This window comes from Anomaloglossus baeobatrachus, chromosome 2 (genome assembly GCF_048569485.1).
Source record: "Anomaloglossus baeobatrachus isolate aAnoBae1 chromosome 2, aAnoBae1.hap1, whole genome shotgun sequence".
In the NCBI taxonomy this organism is placed as follows: Eukaryota; Metazoa; Chordata; class Amphibia; order Anura; family Aromobatidae; genus Anomaloglossus; species Anomaloglossus baeobatrachus.
The window spans coordinates 780607920-780628466 of record NC_134354.1 but is presented as its reverse complement, the minus strand read 5'-3'; the positions used below and the strand labels follow the sequence as shown (position 1 = coordinate 780628466).

The following is a 20547-nucleotide window of genomic DNA, read 5'->3' as shown; positions in this document are numbered from 1 at the left end:
ACTTGGACCACCCCTTCTCATGTTTGCCCCTGTTAAAATTAAAAAGCGTATACTCACCTCCCATGCTGGTGCTCCTCCAGAGGTGCCGGTGTCCCCAGACCTCCGGTGGTAGTGTCGGCGTCCCCAGACCTCCGGTGGTGGCGTCCCCAGACCTCCGGTGGTGGCGTCCCTAGACCTCCGGTGGTGGCGTCCCTAGACCTCCGGTGGTGGCGTCCCTAGACCTCCGGTGGTGGCGTCGGCGGCCCCAGACCTCCGGTGGTGGCGGCCCCAGACCTCCAGTAGTGGTGGCGGCGTCCCCGGACCTCTAGTGGTGGCGGCGTCCCCGGACCTCCAGTAGTGGTGGCGGTGTCCCCGGACCTCTAGTGGTGGCGGTGTCCCCGGACCTCCAGTAGTGGTGGCGGCGTCCCCGTACCTCTAGTGGTGGCGGCGTCCCCGGACCTCCAGTAGTGGTGGCGGCGTCCCCGGACCTCCAGTAGTGGTGGCGGCGTCCCCGGACCTCCAGTAGTGGTGGCGGCGTCTCCGGACCTCTAGTGGTGGTGGCGTCCCCGGACCGCCAGTAGTGGTGGCGGCGTCCCCGGACCGCCAGTAGTGGTGGCGGCGTCCCCGGACCTCCAGTAGTGGTGGCGGCGTCCCCGGACATCCAGTAGTGGTGGCGGCATCCCTGGACCTCTAGTGGTGCCGGTGCTCCTCCAGTGGTCACATGAGGTTGTTATGCAATTCAAGCCCCATGACCAGTCAACGCCGGCAACACACACCGCAAACCATGCAGGACAGAGAGGACACCACTGGACGTGTTCCTTCACCCAGGGAGAATTTGGAGCAAATTTATATATTTAGCAATATACAAAATCTACTCCTCACAGCCCCCAATGACCTCCATCCTACTGAGCCATACAGTTTGACCCAATCAATAAAAACCAAGATGGAAACCCCCTACTGTATTTTACCACTTTGCCCTCTGGATTTGGACACTCTACATGTGCGGCCTCGCGCTATTTTCTTTTTTCCACTTTTAAGTTTATTCCTATAGAAACGTTATTTTCCTAATCTATTTCTGGGTAAAGTAATATTTGATGTTTCCTGCAGCTGTAAAATGGAATTCTCAGATTTTACCTTCCCCTCGTTATTTGCAATTCTGCTCCCGTAATGATGGGCCGTGCAGGTAATATGCGGAGAGTGTGCGGCCTTTCTATATGGTAATGGTGGGGATGTATTTCCATATGTGTGAGGAGGGGGTCTTCATTCTCCTCAATCACCGCTCATGTACTTGTGTTTTCTCCGGTAGACATGGAAGTAATGAAGCCTCTAATCGGAGACGAAGGAAGTTGTGATGAGAACTCTGATGAAGACGGGTCCGCTCGGCGAGACCACCGGCCAAGCAACGAGGACGGCCTGACGTACGTACACTGACTCTCCGCCGATTATTTCTGCCTCCCGGTCGTAAAGTAAATTTTGCTCCCGGATGGGGGTTGTTGTGTATAGATAACGCTGCTCTACATTCATTTTTGCTGGGTACAAGGTAACATGTTATCTTTACGAATGTTGGTCTAACTGAAGCCAAACGTCACCTCTGTTTCTTTCGGTCTTGTCCGTTTTTTCTCCAAAAGCGCTGTTTATTAAGGAAGTCTTACAGTAATGAAACATTATAGAGAATTATATCATTTAGATATTCCGAATGTGCAATTGGTGTAACTAACAGGAATACTGCTTAATTAGCAGTTAAAAGCTGCCAACGTCAAAGTTTTAGGGCTATATAAGCAGCATGAAAAATGGAGGGGCAAGGGGTTAAGTTACTCGTCACCGGGCCGGTGATGTCGGGTCAGGGGGATGTCACGGGTAGCCCTTTCGCCCAATTTCGTGGCCCTGAGGTGTACAATAAAGGAGAAGGGGAGGAAAGATGATGGTGGAGGTTTGTCTCGTAACGCCACCTGCAATATGTGGCCAGGGAATAGCCGCCGCTGCTGTCCCTGTCCTCCGGGGTGGATGGTAGTAGCAGCTGAGATGTCTCTTCTCCCCACCGGTGGAGCGGGCCCCGGGGAGGATGATGAGAGTAGTAGTAGTAGTGGTAGTAGTAGTAGTGGTAGTAGGTAGTAGGTAGTAGGTAGTAGGTAGTGGTAGTAGGTAGTAGTTAGTAGGTAGTAGGTAGTTAGTAGTAGTAGTCGGCGGCAAGGAAAGGTGGACACAGTCTCTGCGGGTTCAGGGTTTTCTTTACTCACAGTCCTGATGTACTCGGGAGATGTCGGTCTCCACCGTGATGGGCCCCAGCCAATCCTGGATCCGTTGGAGGTCAGAACCGGTACAGTGGATGGTGGGCCTTTCCTCCTTGCGCTTGCTGTTGGATCTCCGTGGCCTGAAGCTTCTTGGGGACCCCAGTTCTTGAAAAGTGTTGTACTTCCGTCCCGTATGCAGGTGTCGCGGGTCCGTTGTCGGGCCTGTCTTAGAACACGACCCCAGTCCCTATGTAGCACTGTGCTCCGGGAACTGTGGGGGCCGGAGGGACATGCAATCCCCTTGACCTGCAGATTTTGGTGGAGAACCTGAAGTGTAATCCGTCCGAGGATTCTGCACCCTGCACTGCGCCGATCCCGAGGGAACAATGTAGCGCTCCCCTCGGCGACCGTATTGACTCCTCCGTCCCACCAGAGTCACTGGTAAAACCAGATTGCTCTCTTCCTTTCCTGCTGGAGAACTCCTAACTGTTGTGTTGTTCCTTTCCCCCCCTGGTTCCCTGTCGCTAGTGGGTGGCAGCCCCCTATGTTTGGTGACTGCCTTAAGACCCAACCCTAGCCGGCCCCCAATGGGGAGGCCAACCTGGTTGTGTGTGTATGAGTTGGTGTGTTGTGGAATCGGTACTGACTTCCCATGGATCCAGGATGAGTACCGCACCTTAAGGGAGGTCTAGTACCCTGTGGCGACTGAAGCCTCAGGGGCGCCACAAAGGCAGCATTCATCTACCTGCCTGCGAACGCCAGTCCATTAGCTGTTTGTACCCTGCATGCTTCACTCGCCTACACACGGACCCACGTGGCCCGCATGCCCACCCAGACCTTGCGCTTGTAGGATCCACCTCACTTAATGAGAGCCTAACAGAGTAATGGAATAGTATTGAGATCAGGTCTTGCTGGGAGTTGTAGTGCTCCCAAAATACAGTATGATGTCTGTATTGTACTCTACGGTCAGCAGCTGATCGGTGCTCCTTATATCGCTGCAGTCCTAATACACCATTTACCTTGGATGACACATTGGGTGAGTTCCTGCAGGCTGAGTGTATAATACCGCCACACTGTGCACATGAGGACATTACACTGCATTGTTTGTATTATTACTTTTATTGTTTGGTGGGAAAATCATTTTGGCTGCTGCGGGTTCTGCATTAGTAATGATGGCGGCTTCTGGGCTTCATCTTTCATTATCATATTCTTTTCTTTGTTCTAAGCAAGAAAAAGACTAAACTGATGAAGAAAAGGTTTATTCTTTGTTTTAGCATGTGTTTAGACCGCGAAAATTATTCTCTCCAGAAGTTGCAGTCCCAGAAACCCCACAGTACAGTCATTGTAAAATGTTTCAAACATCCCCATAACGGAGCGTCATCCGCAGATTCCCCATAACAAAGCGTCATCCGCAGATCCCCCATAACTGAGCGTCATCCGCAGATTCCCCCGTGACGGAGCGTCATCCGCAGGTCCCCCGTGACGGAGCGTCATCCGCAGGTCCCCCGTGACGGAGCGTCATCCGCAGGTCCCCCGTGACGGAGCGTCATCCGCAGGTCCCCCGTGACGGAGCGTCATCCGCAGGTCCCCCGTGACGGAGCGTCATCCGCAGGTCCCCCGTGACGGAGCGTCATCCGCAGGTCCCCCGTGACGGAGCGTCATCCGCAGGTCCCCCGTGACGGAGCGTCATCCGCAGGTCCCCCGTGACGGAGCGTCATCCGCAGGTCCCCCGTGACGGAGCGTCATCCGCAGGTCCCCCGTGACGGAGCGTCATCCGCAGGTCCCCCGTGACGGAGCGTCATCCGCAGGTCCCCCGTGACGGAGCGTCATCCGCAGGTCCCCCGTGACGGAGCGTCATCCGCAGGTCCCCCGTGGCGGAGCGTCATCCGCAGGTCCCCCGTGGCGGAGCGTCATCCGCAGGTCCCCCGTGGCGGAGCGTCATCCGCAGGTCCCCCGTGGCGGAGCGTCATCCGCAGGTCCCCCGTGGCGGAGCGTCATCCGCAGGTCCCCCGTGGCGGAGCGTCATCCGCAGGTCCCCCGTGGCGGAGCGTCATCCGCAGGTCCCCCGTGGCGGAGCGTCATCCGCAGGTCCCCCGTGGCGGAGCGTCATCCGCAGGTCCCCCGTGGCGGAGCGTCATCCGCAGGTCCCCCGTGGCGGCGCGTCATCCGCAGGTCCCCCGTGGCGGCGCGTCATCCGCAGGTCCCCCGTGGCGGCGCGTCATCCGCAGGTCCCCCGTGGCGGCGCGTCATCCGCAGGTCCCCCGTGGCGGCGCGTCATCCGCAGGTCCCCCGTGGCGGCGCGTCATCCGCAGGTCCCCCGTGGCGGCGCGTCATCCGCAGGTCCCCCGTGGCGGCGCGTCATCCGCAGGTCCCCCGTGGCGGCGCGTCATCCGCAGGTCCCCCGTGGCGGCGCGTCATCCGCAGGTCCCCCGTGGCGGCGCGTCATCCGCAGGTCGCCCGTGGCGGCGCGTCATCCGCAGGTCGCCCGTGGCGGCGCGTCATCCGCAGGTCCCCCGTGGCGGCGCGTCATCCGCAGGTCCCCCGTGGCGGCGCGTCACCCGCAGGTCCCCCGTGGCGGCGCGTCACCCGCAGGTCCCCCGTGGCGGCGCGTCACCCGCAGGTCCCCCGTGGCGGCGCGTCACCCGCAGGTCCCCCGTGGCGGCGCGTCACCCGCAGGTCCCCCGTGGCGGCGCGTCACCCGCAGGTCCCCCGTGGCGGCGCGTCACCCGCAGGTCCCCCGTAGCGGCGCGTCACCCGCAGGTCCCCCATAACGGAGCGTCACCCGCAGGTTCCCCACAGACCCCAAAAGTAAAGCTTTGTAATAAATTCACTATTCGATGCTTTGGGGACCGCGTTGGATGAACCCCAACACTTCTTCTTCCTTTCTCTTCCTTCGCAGGTTCGTTCAGACGCTGATACACGTTTTGAAGGGGAACATCGGCACCGGTCTGCTCGGTCTGCCCCTCGCTATGAAAAATGCAGGAATTTTGGTGAGTCCTCCTCCGCCCTCCTCCGTCGCTCCCTGTAATAAAGCTCACAATCAGCCTGTGGAATAATGCCCCATTGTGGTGTACGGAGCCCGCCATCTCCTAATCAGCCCTTTCTATACCGGGAATTATCGGCTTTTTCTGCCTTGATTTTTCATTGTAACCCTGACAATGTAGTAAAGAATTTTTCCAGGAGCCGGTGCTTCTGCCTAAAAATCTCTATACTAAAAATTCAGAGCCCGCATTTCAGCACCGTGTCTTTTTAGGCATATTTACGTCTTAAATATGTTGCATTAACTTTTTTTTTTTTAGTTTTTACATAGCCCTAAATTGCTTACAAAGATTTAATAAATATCATTTTAGTTCCCTTCAGCCACCACTAGAGGGAGCTAATGCATACTGTTAATACATTGAATTCAATAGTAACAGTGTATGCAAAGGGCTCCAGAGCTCCCTCTAGTGTTGGCTGCAAGCTATGTGTCAGAAAAAAATGATGATAATCTATGTTAAAGGGGTTATTGAAGTTTTTTTTCACTTAAATGCATAGAATTGAGGCTAAAATTCATTTTTGCTAATGGTTTTCATTAAACATTTTGCAACACGTTTGTGTTACGCTCACTGCTTAATATGGTGAAGTGGCGAGCTAAAGTGATCCCACTGGACCATAGAGGGACCATGGACCTACCCTTTTAGTGGGAGGGGCTTGATTAAGTGCCCACCACAAGGCAGACGTCAGGTGCTACTCCCAGTGCAGAGTCCGGGACTGTGGCAGCTGACCTCCACAGCAGGGACGGGCTCAGAAGCAGGTGGCACGGCCGGGATGGACAGGCAGAGTCACAAGTGGCGTGAGCCACCAGGATAGCCGAGGCTGGAGGCACGGCCGGGGTGGACAGGTACAGTCTCTGGTGTGGCATGAGCCACCGGGATAGCCGACGCTGGAGGCACGGCTGGGGTGGACAGGCACAGTCTCTGGTGGGGCGTAAGCCACCGGGATAGCCAAGGCTGGAGGCACGGCCGGGGTGGACAGGTACAGTCACTGGTGTGGCGTGAGCCACCGGGATAGCCAAGGCTGGAGGCATGGCCGGGGTGGACAGGTACAGTCTCTGGTGTGGCATGAGCCACCGGGATAGCCGAGGCTGGAGGCACGGCGGGGGTGGACAGGTATAGTCTCTGGTGTGGCATGAGCCACCGGGATAGCCGACGCTGGAGGCACGGCTGGGGTGGACAGGCACAGTCTCTGGTGGTGGGGCGTAAGCCACCGGGATAGCCAAGGCTGGAGGCACGGTCGGGGTGGACAGGTACAGTCACTGGTGTGGCGTGAGCCACCGGGATAGCCAAGGCTGGAGGCACGGCCGGGGTGGACAGGTACAGTCTCTGGTGTGGTATGAGCCACCGGGATAGCCGAGGCTGGAGGCACGGCCGGGGTGGACAGGCACAGTCTCTGGTGGAGCGTAAGCCACCGGGATAGCCGAGGCTGGAGGCACGGCCGGGGTGGACAGGCACAGTCTCTGGTGGAGCGTAAGCCACCGGGATAGCCAAGGCTGGAGGCACGGCCAGGGTGGACAGACAGTCTCTGGTGTGGTGTAAGCCACCGGGATAGCCGAGGCTGGAGGCACGGCCGGGGTGGACAGGCACAGTCTCTGGTGGGGCGTAAGCCACCGGGATAGCCGAGGCTGGAGGCACGGCTGGGGTGGACAGGCACAGTCTCTGGTGGGGCGTAAGCCACCGGTATAGCCGAGGCTGGAGGCACGGCCGGGGTGGACAGGTACAGTCTCTGGTGTGGCATGAGCCACCGGGATAGCCGAGGCTGGAGGCACGGCCAGGGTGGACAGACAGTCTCTGGTGTGGTGTAAGCCACCGGGATAGCCGAGGCTGGAGGCACGGCCGGGGTGGACAGGCACAGTCTCTGGTGGGGCGTAAGCCACCGGGATAGCCGAGGCTGGAGGCACGGCTGGGGTGGACAGGCACAGTCTCTGGTGGGGCGTAAGCCACCGGTATAGCCGAGGCTGGAGGCACGGCCGGGGTGGACAGGTACAGTCTCTGGTGTGGCATGAGCCACCGGGATAGCCGAGGCTGGAGGCACGGCCGGGGTGGACAGGCACAGTCTCTGGTGTGGTGTAAGCCACCGGGATAGCCGAGGCTGGAGGCACGGCCGGGGTGGACAGGCACAGTCTCTGGTGTGGTGTAAACCACCGGGATAGCCGAGGCTGGAGGCACGGCCGGGGTGGACAGGCACAGTCTCTGGTGGAGCGTAAGCCACCGGGATAGCCAAGGCTGGAGGCACGGCCAGGGTGGACAGACAGTCTCTGGTGTGGTGTAAGCCACCGGGATAGCCGAGGCTGGAGGCACGGCCAGGGTGGACAGGCACAGTCTCTGGTGGAGCGTAAGCCACCGGGATAGCCGAGGCTGGAGGCACGGCCGGGGTGGACAGGCACAGTCTCTGGTTGGGCGTAAGCCACCGGGATAGCCGAGGCTGGAGGCATGGCCGGGGTGGACAGGTACAGTCTCTGGTGTGGCATGAGCCACCGGGATAGCCGAGGCTGGAGGCACGGCCGGGGTGGACAGGCACAGTCTCTGGTGTGGCGTAAGCCACCGGGATAGCCGAGGCTGGAGGCACGGCCGGGGTGGACAGGCACAGTCTCTGGTGGAGCGTAAGCCACCGGGATAGCCAAGGCTGGAGGCACAGCCAGGGTGGACAGACACAGTCTCTGGTGTGGTGTAAACCACCGGGATAGTCTAGGCTGGAGGCACGGCCGGGGTGGACAGGCACAGTCTCTGGTGTGGTGTAAACCACCGGGATAGTCGAGGCTGGAGGCACGGCCAGGGTGGACAGACACAGTCTCACAGTCTCTGATGTGGCGTGAGCCACCGGAGTTGCTGAGGCGGGACGCACGGCCAGGGCAGACAGGCACGGTCTTCTGTTGTGGCGTAAGCCACCGGAGTAGCTCAGGCTGACGGCACGCCAGGGTGGACAGACAGTCTTTGGTGTGGAGGAAGCCACCGGGGTAGCTGAGGGAAATAGTGCACTGTAAGGAACAGCGTACAGGGGGACCTGACAACTAGCTGGCTAGGACACAGGAACACTAGCTAACTAGCCATGTTGATCAGGCTACTCCCCTAGTGGAAGCTGGCCTTATGTACCTAGTGCCTTTCAGCAATAGGCTGAGAGTAATTTCCTGGGAGCAACGCTCCGGCCCTTTAAGAAAGAAGTAGTGGCGTGCACGCCCCACGAACATTCCCGGGAACATACACACACAAGCCCCGGGAGGGGGAAGCAGGGAGCGCACAGGTGGAGGAGAAAGATGCTGGACACCATGTGTGCACTGACCGTGGCGGTGAGTTGGAAGCATCCCCGTGGGAGGAGGAGAGCGGGGAGCGCAGGGATGCCAGCGCTAGAGTTTACTTTCTACAGCCTCCTTTTTGCATTGTTTACTGCTGGCTACAGAATGAGTTAATCCTTCAGTCACTCACAATGCAAAATTTTTACTGAATCCCAATCGCAAAAATGATTTTTAGTACCAATTACATGCAAATCAGTAAAAAAAAAAAAATAATAATAAATAAAATTAAAAAAGTCACTTTAAGAATTCAAAAACCAAACAACAATGTGATATTTACTTTATAGCGATTAATCTGATATTTAAAGCTGGTCACCTACCCACTGGATAGGAGGTAGCTGTCCGATTGGTGGGGATATAGCCAAAGAGATTTCCGTCAGGCACAAGAATTGGGTGGTCTTGGGTTCCCTTGTTGATTGAAGCACGTGAAGCGCAGGATGTTTGGGGTTGTTGTTATGATGGAAGATGAACCTACGCCCCCAGTTTTAACTCTTTTGTAGCCTCTAACAGGTTTTCGTCTAGGATTGCCCTGTATTTAGTTCCATCCATTTTTCCATCACCTCTGACCAGCTTCCCTTCTTCTGCTGAGGAAAAGCCTCCCAACAGCAGGATGCAGCCTCCACCATGTGTGACGGTGGGGATGGTGTTTTCAGGGTGATGTCCAACGTTAGTATATAGTGATTTGCATTTAGCACAAAAAGTTCTCCTTTGGTGTCGTCTGACCAGATCTCCTTCTTCCATAAGCTTGCTGTGTCCCCCATACCCATCCTTTGTTGTGATTGTAGGGCACCAATTTTTTTGAAATTAAATCACCCCCCTTTTTGCCCCATTAAAAAGAAAGAATTAAAAAATACACATTGTGTATCGCTATAAAAATAAATTAATCCAATGTGCAATTGTAACGCACTTGGAATTTTTTTTTTTTAGCCGCTTTCCAGCACATCGCATGATAAAATAAATGGTGTCATTCAAAAGTACAACTCATCCTGCAAAAGACAAGCTGTCATACGGCTATGGAGATGGGGAAAAAAAAAAAAAGTTTGGCTCTTGGAGAAATGGAAGGAAAAAAACCGAAAAATAGCCCAGTTATGAAGGGGTTAAAATGACTTTATTGCGGTAATATGATACAAACCGAGTTGATATTGCTATACACTGCTGATATATACACTGTCTTGTGTTTGATTTTCATTCCTCCTAGTTGGGACCCGTCAGTCTGGTATTTTTTGGCGTCGTCTCCATTCACTGTATGAACGTATTGGTTCGCTGCAGCCATTTTTTATGCCAAAGGTAAGGAACGACGCACTGTGTGCAAAATTATTAGGCTATTTGGATTTTTAACTATTTGGATATAGTAATATGGCCGTCCTGCTCCTCAGTGTGATATAGTAATATATATAGTAATAGGGCCGCTCTTCTCCTCAGTGTGATATAGTAATATATATATATATATATATATATATATATATATATATATATATAGTAATATGGCCGCCCTTCTCCTCAGTGTGATATAGTAATATGGCCGCCCTTCTCCTCAGTGTGATATAGTAATATGGCCGCCCTTCTCCTCAGTGTGATATAGTAATATGGCCGCCCTTCTCCTCAGTGTGATATAGTAATATGGCCGCCCTTCTCCTCAGTGTGATCTAGTAATGTGGCCGCCTCTCTCCTCAGTGTGATATAGTAATGTGGCCGCCCTTCTCCTCAGTGTGATATAGTAATATATATATAGTAATGTGGCCGCCCTTCTCCTCAGTGTGATATAGTAATATGGCCGCCCTTCTCCTCAGTGTGATATAGTAATATGGCCGCCCTTCTCCTCAGTGTGATATAGAAATGTGGCCGCCCTTCTCCTCAGTGTGATATAGTAATATGGCCGCCCTTCTCCTCAGTGTGATATAGTAATATGGCCGCCCTTCTCCTCAGTGTGATATAGTAATATATATATATATAGTAATATGGCCGCCCTTCTCCTCAGTGTGATATAGAAATGTGGCCGCCTCTCTCCTCAGCGTGATATAGTAATGTGTCCGCCCTTCTCCTCAGTGTGATATAGAAATGTGGCCGCCCTTCTCCTCAGTGTGATATAGTAATATGGCCGCCCTTCTCCTCAGTGTGATATAGTAATATGGCCGCCCTTCTCCTCAGTGTGATATAGTAATATGGCCGCCCTTCTCCTCAGTGTGATATAGAAATGTGGCCGCCCTTCTCCTCAGTGTGATATAGTAATATGGCCGCCCTTCTCCTCAGTGTGATATAGTAATATGGCCGCTCTTCTCCTCAGTGTGATATAGTAATATGGCCGCCCTTCTCCTCAGTGTGATATAGTAATGTGTCCGCCCTTCTCCTCAGTGTGATATAGTAATATGGCCGCCCTTCTCCTCAGTGTGATATAGTAATATGGCCGCCCTTCTCCTCAGTGTGATATAGTAATGTGGCCGCTCTTCTCCTCAGTGTGATATAGTAATATGGCCGCCCTTCTCCTCAGTGTGATATAGTAATATGGCCGCCCTTCTCCTCAGTGTGATATAGTAATATGGCCGCCCTTCTCCTCAGTGTAATATAGTAATATGGCCGCCTCTCTCCTCAGTGTGATATAGTAATGTGGCCGCCCTTCTCCTCAGTGTGATATAGTAATATGGCCGCCCTTCTCCTCAGTGTGATATAGTAATATGGCCGCTCTTCTCCTCAGTGTGATATAGTAATATGGCCGCTCTTCTCCTCAGTGTGATATAGTAATATGGCCGCTCTTCTCCTCAGTGTGATATAGTAATGTGTCCGCCCTTCTCCTCAGTGTGATATAGTAATATGGCCGTCCTTCTCCTCAGTGTGATATAGTAATGTGGCCGCTCTTCTCCTCAGTGTGATATAGTAATATGGCCGCCCTTCTCCTCAGTGTGATATAGTAATGTGTCCGCCCTTCTCCTCAGTGTGATATAGTAATATGACCGCCCTTCTCCTCAGTGTGATATAGTAATGTGTCCGCCCTTCTCCTCAGTGTGATATAGTAATATGGCCGCCCTTCTCCTCAGTGTGATATAGTAATATGGCCGCTCTTCTCCTCAGTGTGATATAGTAATATGGCCGCCCTTCTCCTCAGTGTGATATAGTAATATATATATATATATATAGCAAGCCATGGAGAAAAAGACATGGATCGCACATCCCAAAAATACATTGATCTAAAAGCCGCTAGGCAAAAATTTAATATAGTAATGTAATGTAATGTAGTAAAATATAGTAATATGGCCGCCTCTCTCCTCAGTGTGATATAGTAATGTGGCCGCCCTTCTCCTCAGTGTGATATAGAAATGTGGCCGCCCTTCTCCTCAGTGTGATATAGTAATATGGCCGCCCTTCTCCTCAGTGTGATATAGTAATGTGTCCGCCCTTCTCCTCAGTGTAATATAGTAATATGGCCGCCCTTTTCCTCAGTGTGATATAGTAATGTGTCCGCCCTTCTCCTCAGTGTGATATAGTAATGTGTCCGCCCTTCTCCTCAGTGTGATATAGTAATGTGTCCGCCCTTCTCCTCAGTGTGATATAGTAATGTGTCCGCCCTTCTCCTCAGTGTGATATAGTAATATGACCGCCCTTCTCCTCAGTGTGATATAGTAATGTGTCCGCCCTTCTCCTCAGTGTGATATAGTAATGTGTCCGCCCTTCTCCTCAGTGTGATATAGTAATGTGTCCGCCCTTCTCCTCAGTGTGATATAGTAATATGGCCGCCCTTCTCCTCAGTGTGATATAGTAATATGGCCGCCCTTCTCCTCAGTGTGATATAGTAATGTGTCCGCCCTTCTCCTCAGTGTGATATAGTAATATATATATATATATATAGCAAGCCATGGAGAAAAAGACATGGATCGCACATCCCAAAAATACATTGATCTAAAAGCCGCTAGGCAAAAATTTAATATAGTAATGTAATGTAATGTAGTAAAATATAGTAATATGGCCGCCTCTCTCCTCAGTGTGATATAGTAATGTGGCCGCCCTTCTCCTCAGTGTGATATAGAAATGTGGCCGCCCTTCTCCTCAGTGTGATATAGTAATATGGCCGCCCTTCTCCTCAGTGTGATATAGTAATGTGTCCGCCCTTCTCCTCAGTGTAATATAGTAATATGGCCGCCCTTCTCCTCAGTGTGATATAGTAATGTGTCCGCCCTTCTCCTCAGTGTGATATAGTAATGTGTCCGCCCTTCTCCTCAGTGTGATATAGTAATGTGTCCGCCCTTCTCCTCAGTGTGATATAGTAATGTGTCCGCCCTTCTCCTCAGTGTGATATAGTAATATGGCCGCCCTTCTCCTCAGTGTGATATAGTAATATGGCCGCCCTTCTCCTCAGTGTGATATAGTAATGTGTCCGCCCTTCTCCTCAGTGTGATATAGTAATATATATATATATATATAGCAAGCCATGGAGAAAAAGACATGGATCGCACATCCCAAAAATACATTGATCTAAAAGCCGCTAGGCAAAAATTTAATATAGTAATGTAATGTAATGTAGTAAAATATAGTAATATGGCCGCCTCTCTCCTCAGTGTGATATAGTAATGTGGCCGCCCTTCTCCTCAGTGTGATATAGAAATGTGGCCGCCCTTCTCCTCAGTGTGATATAGTAATATGGCCGCCCTTCTCCTCAGTGTGATATAGTAATGTGTCCGCCCTTCTCCTCAGTGTAATATAGTAATATTGCCGCCCTTTTCCTCAGTGTGATATAGTAATGTGTCCGCCCTTCTCCTCAGTGTGATATAGTAATGTGTCCGCCCTTCTCCTCAGTGTGATATAGTAATGTGTCCGCCCTTCTCCTCAGTGTGATATAGTAATATGGCCGCCCTTTTCCTCAGTGTGATATAGTAATATGGCCGCCCTTCTCCTCAGTGTGATATAGTAATATGGCCGCTCTTCTCCTCAGTGTGATATAGTAATATGGCCGCCCTTCTCCTCAGTGTGATATAGTAATATATATATATATATATATATATAGCAAGCCATGGAGAAAAAGACATGGATCGCACATCCCAAAAATACATTGATCTAAAAGCCGCTAGGCAAAAATTTAATATAGTAATGTAATGTAATGTAGTAAAATATAGTAATATGGCCGCCTCTCTCCTCAGTGTGATATAGTAATGTGGCCGCCCTTCTCCTCAGTGTGATATAGAAATGTGGCCGCCCTTCTCCTCAGTGTGATATAGTAATATGGCCGCCCTTCTCCTCAGTGTGATATAGTAATGTGTCCGCCCTTCTCCTCAGTGTAATATAGTAATATGGCCGCCCTTTTCCTCAGTGTGATATAGTAATGTGTCCGCCCTTCTCCTCAGTGTGATATAGTAATGTGTCCGCCCTTCTCCTCAGTGTGATATAGTAATGTGTCCGCCCTTCTCCTCAGTGTGATATAGTAATATGACCGCCCTTCTCCTCAGTGTGATATAGTAATGTGTCCGCCCTTCTCCTCAGTGTGATATAGTAATGTGTCCGCCCTTCTCCTCAGTGTGATATAGTAATGTGGCCGCCCTTCTCCTCAGTGTGATATAGTAATGTGGCCGCCCTTCTCCTCAGTGTGATATAGTAATGTGTCCGCCCTTCTCCTCAGTGTGATATAGTAATGTGTCCGCCCTTCTCCTCAGTGTGATATAGTAATATGACCGCCCTTCTCCTCAGTGTGATATAGTAATGTGTCCGCCCTTCTCCTCAGTGTGATATAGTAATATGTCCGCCCTTCTCCTCAGTGTGATATAGTAATGTGGCCGCCCTTCTCCTCAGTGTGATATAGTAATATGGCCGCCCTTCTCCTCAGTGTGATATAGTAATATGGCCGCCCTTCTCCTCAGTGTGATATAGTAATATGGCCGCCCTTCTCCTCAGTGTGATATAGAAATGTGACCGCCCTTCTCCTCAGTGTGATATAGTAATATGGCCGCACTTCTCCTCAGTGTGATATAGAAATATATATATATATATATATATATATATATATATATATATATATATATATATATATATATATATATATATATATATATATATATATATATATATATGGCCGCCCTTCTCCTCAGTGTGATATAGAAATGTGGCCGCCCTTCTCCTCAGTGTGATATAGAAATGTGGCCGCCCTTCTCCTCAGTGTGATATAGAAATGTGGCCGCCCTTCTCCTCAGTGTGATATAGTAATATGGCCGCCCTTCTCCTCAGTGTGATATAGTAATGTGGCCGCCTCTCTCCTCAGTGTGATATAGAAATGTGGCCGCCCTTCTCCTCAGTGTGATATAGAAATGTGGCCGCCCTTCTCCTCAGTGTGATATAGTAATATGGCCGCCCTTCTCCTCAGTGTGATATAGTTATATGGCCGCCCTTCTCCTCAGTGTGATATGGTAATATGGCCGCTCTTCTCCTCAGTGTGATATAGTAATATGGCCGCCCTTCTCCTCAGTGTGATATAGTAATATGGCCGCCCTTCTCCTCAGTGTGATATAGTAATGTGTCCGCCCTTCTCCTCAGTGTGATATAGTAATATGGCCGCCCTTCTCCTCAGTGTGATATAGTAATGTGGCCGCCCTTCTCCTCAGTGTGATATAGTAATATATATATATAGTAATATGGCCGCCCTTCTCCTCAGTGTGATATAGTATTATGGCCGCCCTTCTCCTCAGTGTGATATAGTAATATATATATATATAGTAATGTTTCCGCCCTTCTCCTCAGTGTGATATAGTAATATGGCCGCCCTTCTCCTCAGTGTGATATAGTAATGTTTCCGCCCTTCTCCTCAGTGTGATATAGTAATATGGCCGCCCTTCTCCTCAGTGTGATATAGAAATGTGACCGCCCTTCTCCTCAGTGTGATATAGTAATATGGCCGCCCTTCTCCTCAGTGTGATATAGTAATATGGCCGCCCTTCTCCTCAGTGTGATATAGTAATATGGCCGCCCTTCTCCTCAGTGTGATATAGTAATGTGGCCGCCCTTCTCCTCAGTGTGATATAGTAATGTGGCCGCCCTTCTCCTCAGTGTGATATAGTAATATGGCCGCCCTTCTCCTCAGTGTGATATAGTAATATGGCCGCCCTTCTCCTCAGTGTGATGTAGTAATGTTTCCGCCCTTCTCCTCAGTGTGATATAGTAATATGGCCGCCCTTCTCCTCAGTGTGATATAGAAATGTGACCGCCCTTCTCCTCAGTGTGATATAGTAATATGGCCGCCCTTCTCCTCAGTGTGATATAGTAATATGGCCGCCCTTCTCCTCAGTGTGATATAGTAATATGGCCGCCCTTCTCCTCAGTGTGATATAGTAATGTGTCCGCCCTTCTCCTCAGTGTGATATAGTAATATGACCGCCCTTCTCCTCAGTGTGATATAGTAATGTGTCCGCCCTTCTCCTCAGTGTGATATAGTAATATGGCCGCCCTTCTCCTCAGTGTGATATAGTAATGTGGCCGCCCTTCTCCTCAGTGTGATATAGTAATATGGCCGCCCTTCTCCTCAGTGTGATATAGTAATGTGGCCGCCCTTCTCCTCAGTAACAGCCATAAGATTCATCGTGGAGCCTGTCTGCTTCTTCTGCCACAGCCCCAGACACTGCACAGAGACAGGACTGTTCGTCTTCATCGTAAATCCTTGATGTAAGAAGGAATCACAAGTTCTCAGTAGGGTTTATCTCTGCTGAGGATGAGGCCAGGTCATTATTCTTCGTGTTTAAGGCCTTTTAATGGCCCTGAGCAGTGGAGACTTCGATGCCACAATGGAGCCTTGTCCTACAGAAATATCAAGGTTTTCTTGAAAGCTGCAGACCTTTTCTTACATCACTGCTGGACGAAAGTGTCTTCTAACAAGTGTAGGAGGTTTGGGAAGTGATTTTGAGTCCTTGTTCAACCCGAAAAGGTCCAATTAGCTCATCTGAAACAATCCCAGCCTATAGGTGTGCCCACCTCCCCCGAGCTGTGGTGTGAGTAGAAGTGGAGGTCTGTGCCATGGTCCTCCATCAGGTCCGTCAGGATTTGCTCTCATCTCATCAGTCAATGAAACCTGTGATCAATATGTAGCAGATATTTCTTGGCCCAGTCCTGATGTTTTCACTTCTGTGCTTTGCTCAGTGGTGGTCAGGTTCAGCCTCCTCACATCAGTTGTGTCTCTGAACACTGAACACCTTGTACTTCTGCGTCTTGCTCAGTGGTGATCGGGTTCAGCCTCCTCACCTCAGCTGTGCCTTTGAGCACTGAACATCTTGTACTTCTGCTTCTTGCTCAGTGGTGATCAGGTTCAGCCTCCTCACCTCAGCTGTGCCTCTGAGCACTGAACATCTTGTACTTCTGCTTCTTGCTCAGTGGTGATCGGGTTCAGCCTCCTCACCTCAGCTGTGCCTTTGAGCACTGAACATCTTGTACTTCTGCTTCTTGCTCAGTGGTGGTCAGGTTCAGCCTCCTCACCTCAGCTGTGCCTCTGAGCACTGAACACCTTGTACTTCTGTGTCTTGCTCAGTGGTGGTTGGGTTCAGCCTCCTCACATCAGCTGTATTCTCTGAGCACTGAACACCTTGTACTTCTGCGTCTTGCTCAGTGGTGGTTGGGTTCAGCCTCCTCACCCCAGCTGTGTATCTGAGCACTGAACACTTTGTAGTTCTGCTTCTTGCTCAGTGGTGATCGGGTTCAGCCTCCTCACCTCAGCTGTGCCTCTGAGCACTGAACACCTTCTACTTCTGCGTCTTGCTCAGTGGTGGTTGGGTTCAGCCTCCTCACATCAGCTGTATTCTCTGAGCACTGAACACCTTGTACTTCTGCGTCTTGCTCAGTGGTTGTCGGGCTCAGCCTCACCCCGGCCGAGTCTCTGAGCACTGAAGTTTATACAGTGTGTAGATGGAAAATATGCATAATGTGATGATCTGGTCACAATCCTCACTGTCTGATAATTCCGCACACCATGTCTGTATTGGGGGGACACAGAGGTCTGACCTTAAAATCGTAAATGTCTATGAGGAAATACGCCTTCAATTTTTTTCTAGTGTTTATTGGTATATAAATACCCACAGTGATGAGCAATGGAGTCCTTACCGGGGTGTTCAGTATTTTTTTTGGAAGTCAGAGGTGACAGTCCTTCATGTATTCTTCCTAGTTTTGATCTGTTTATTACCATCTGATGCTTCTTTAGCTCTTGCCGGTCACTATTTTATGTGCTTGTTATTACTTTTATATATATGTTAATGTCGTTTTAGGTACAAAAAAGCAAATTTAGGCTACAGTGAAACAGTCGGGCTAGCCCTGGAGGTGGGACCTGTGAAATGCCTCCAGCAACATGCTACGGCTGGAAAGTAAGTCTGCAGCCCAGCCAACATGGCAAGACGTGTATAACTGATGTTATAAGGGCAGGACGCATATATACAGTTCAAACCAGAAGTTTCCCTCCACGCTCTATAAAGACACACCTGCAGGTTTTTCCCTCCACGCTCTATAAAGACACATCTGCAGGTTTTTCCGTCCGCTCTCTATAAAGACTCTACTGCAGGTTTTCCCCTCCACTCTCTATAAAGACTCATCTGCAGGTTTTTCCCTCCACTCTCTATAAAGACACATCTGCATGTTTTTCCCTCCGCTTTCTATACAGACACATCTGCATGGTTTTCCCTCCGCTCTCTATACAGACACATCTGCAGGTTTTTCCCTCCGCTCGCTATACAGCCACACCTGCACAGGTTTTTAGCTCCGCTATTTATAAAGACACATCTGCAGGTTTTTCCCTCCGCTCTCTATAAAGACACATCTGCAGGTTTTTTTACTATCTGAAATGAAATCAGAATAAACCTTTCCCGTTTTAGGTCAATTAGAAACCAAAATTATTTATATTTAGCAAATGCTAGTAGGACAGCCCATATGATGATGTCATGTCTTTGGAAGCTTCTGATAGGTTTATTGGCAACATCTGAGTTAATTAGACACACACCTGTGGATGTATTTAATGCACACCTGGAACACACTGCTTCTTTGTGTAGCATCATGGGAAAGTCAAAAGAAATCAGCCAAGATCTCAGGAAGAGAATTGTGGACTTGCACAAGTCTGGTTTATCCTTGGGTGCAATTTCCAGATACCTGAAGATGCCTCGTTCATCTGTACAAACAATTATACACAAGTACAACAAGCTGGGAATGTCCAGCCATCAGACCGCTCAGGAATAACACGGCTTCTGTGCACCAGAGATGAACGTGCTTTGGTCAGACATGTGCAGATCAACCCAGGAACAAAAGCAAAAGACCTTGTGAAGATACTGGCGGAAGCTGGTAAGATTGTGTCATTGTCCACAGTGACACGAGTCCTGTATCAACATGGGCTGAAAGGCCGCTCTGCCAGGAAGAAGCCATTACCCCAAAAGAAACAGAAAAAAGCCAGATTAATGTTTGCAAATGTACACAGGAACAAAGACCATAATTTTTGTGGTGACAAAACTAAAATTGAACTGTTTGGCCATAATGACCATCATTACGTTTGGAGAAAAAAGGGAGAAGGTTTGAAGCCTAAGAACATCATCCCGACTATGACACACGGGCGGCAGCATCATGTTGTGGGGTTGTTTTGCTGCAGGAGGGACTGGTGACTTCACAAAATAGATGGCATCATGAGGAAAGAGGGTTATGTGGCAATACTGAAGAACATCTCAAGACATCAGCCAGGAACTTAAAGCTTGGGCGGAAATGGGTCTTCCAAATGGACAATGACCCGAAGCTACTGCCAAACTGGTTACAAAGTGGCTTAAGGATAACAAAGCCAATGTTTTGGAGTGGCCATCATAAAGCCGTGATCTCAATCCTATGGAAAATTAATGGTCAAAACTGAAAAGGCCATTGCGAGTGGCGACCTAGACACATGGCTCAGATACACCAGATGTGTCAGGAGGAATCGGCCCAAATTCCACCAACTATTGTGAGATCTAAAAATGGGAAAGGTTTATTCTGATTTCATGTCAGCTAGTGAGAAAAACCTGAAGATGTGTCTTTATAGAGAGCTTCATACAGAATATTGGGCCCCACATAGCCCTCCATGCAGAATAATGGACCCCATATACAGTGCTGGCCTAAAGTATTGGCACCCCTGTAATTCTGTAAGAGAATACTTAGTTTCTTCCTGAAAATGATTGCAATCACAAATTCTTTGGTATTATCTTCATTTAATTTGTCTTCAATGAAAAAAAAAATAAATGTCAAAAAGCCAAATTGGATATAATTCCACACCAATCATAAAAAAGGGGGTGGAAAAAGTATTGGCACTGATTGAAAATCACGTGATGCTTCTGTAATTTGTGTAATAACAGCTCCTGTAACTTACCTGTGGCACCTAACAGGTGTTGGCAATAATAAATCACACTTGCAGCCAGTTGACATGGAGTAAAGTTGACTCAACCTCTGTCCTGTGTCCTTGTGTGCACCACATTGAGCATGGAGAAAAGAAAGAAGACCAAAGAACTGTCTGAGGACTTGAGAATCCAAATTGTGAGGAAGCATGAGCAATCTCAAGGCTACAAGTCCATCTCCAAAGACCTGAAAGTTCCTGTGTCTACGGTGCGCAGTGTCATCAAGAAGTGTAAAGCCCATGGCACTGTGGCTAACCTCCCTAGATGTGGAAGGAAAAGGAAAATTGACGAGAGATTTCAACGCAAGATTGTGCGGATGGTGGATAAAGAACCTCGACTAACATCCAAACAAGTTCAAGCTGCCCTGCAGTCCGAGGGTACAACAGTGTCAACCCGTACTATCCGTCAGCGTCTGAATGAGAAGGGACTGTATGGTAGGATACCCAGGAAGACCTCACTTCTTATCCCGAGACATAACAAGCCAGGCTGGAGTTTGCCAAAACTTACCTGAGAAAGACTAAAACGTTTTGGAAGAATGTTCTCTGGTCAGATGAGACAAAAGTAGAGCTTTTTGGGAAAAGCCATCAACATAGAGTTTACAGGAAAAAAGAAAGAGGCATTCAAAAAAAAGAACACGGTCCCTACAGTCAAACATGGCGGAGGTTCC

General features: G+C 50.1%; 1 protein-coding gene across 1 annotated transcript in view; it reads left to right on the top strand.

Moving 5' to 3' along the window:
- Positions 1-1288: 1288 nt before the first annotated feature.
- SLC36A4 (solute carrier family 36 member 4) overlaps positions 1289-20547 on the top strand; it is a 235055-nt gene continuing 215796 nt past the window's right edge. The window contains exons 1-4 of the mRNA XM_075337579.1: positions 1289-1397; positions 5110-5200; positions 9734-9822; positions 17754-17849. Coding sequence (XP_075193694.1) covers positions 1297-1397; positions 5110-5200; positions 9734-9822; positions 17754-17849 — 377 coding nt within the window. The 5' untranslated portion in view covers positions 1289-1296. The remainder of the gene's footprint in view (positions 1398-5109; positions 5201-9733; positions 9823-17753; positions 17850-20547) is intronic.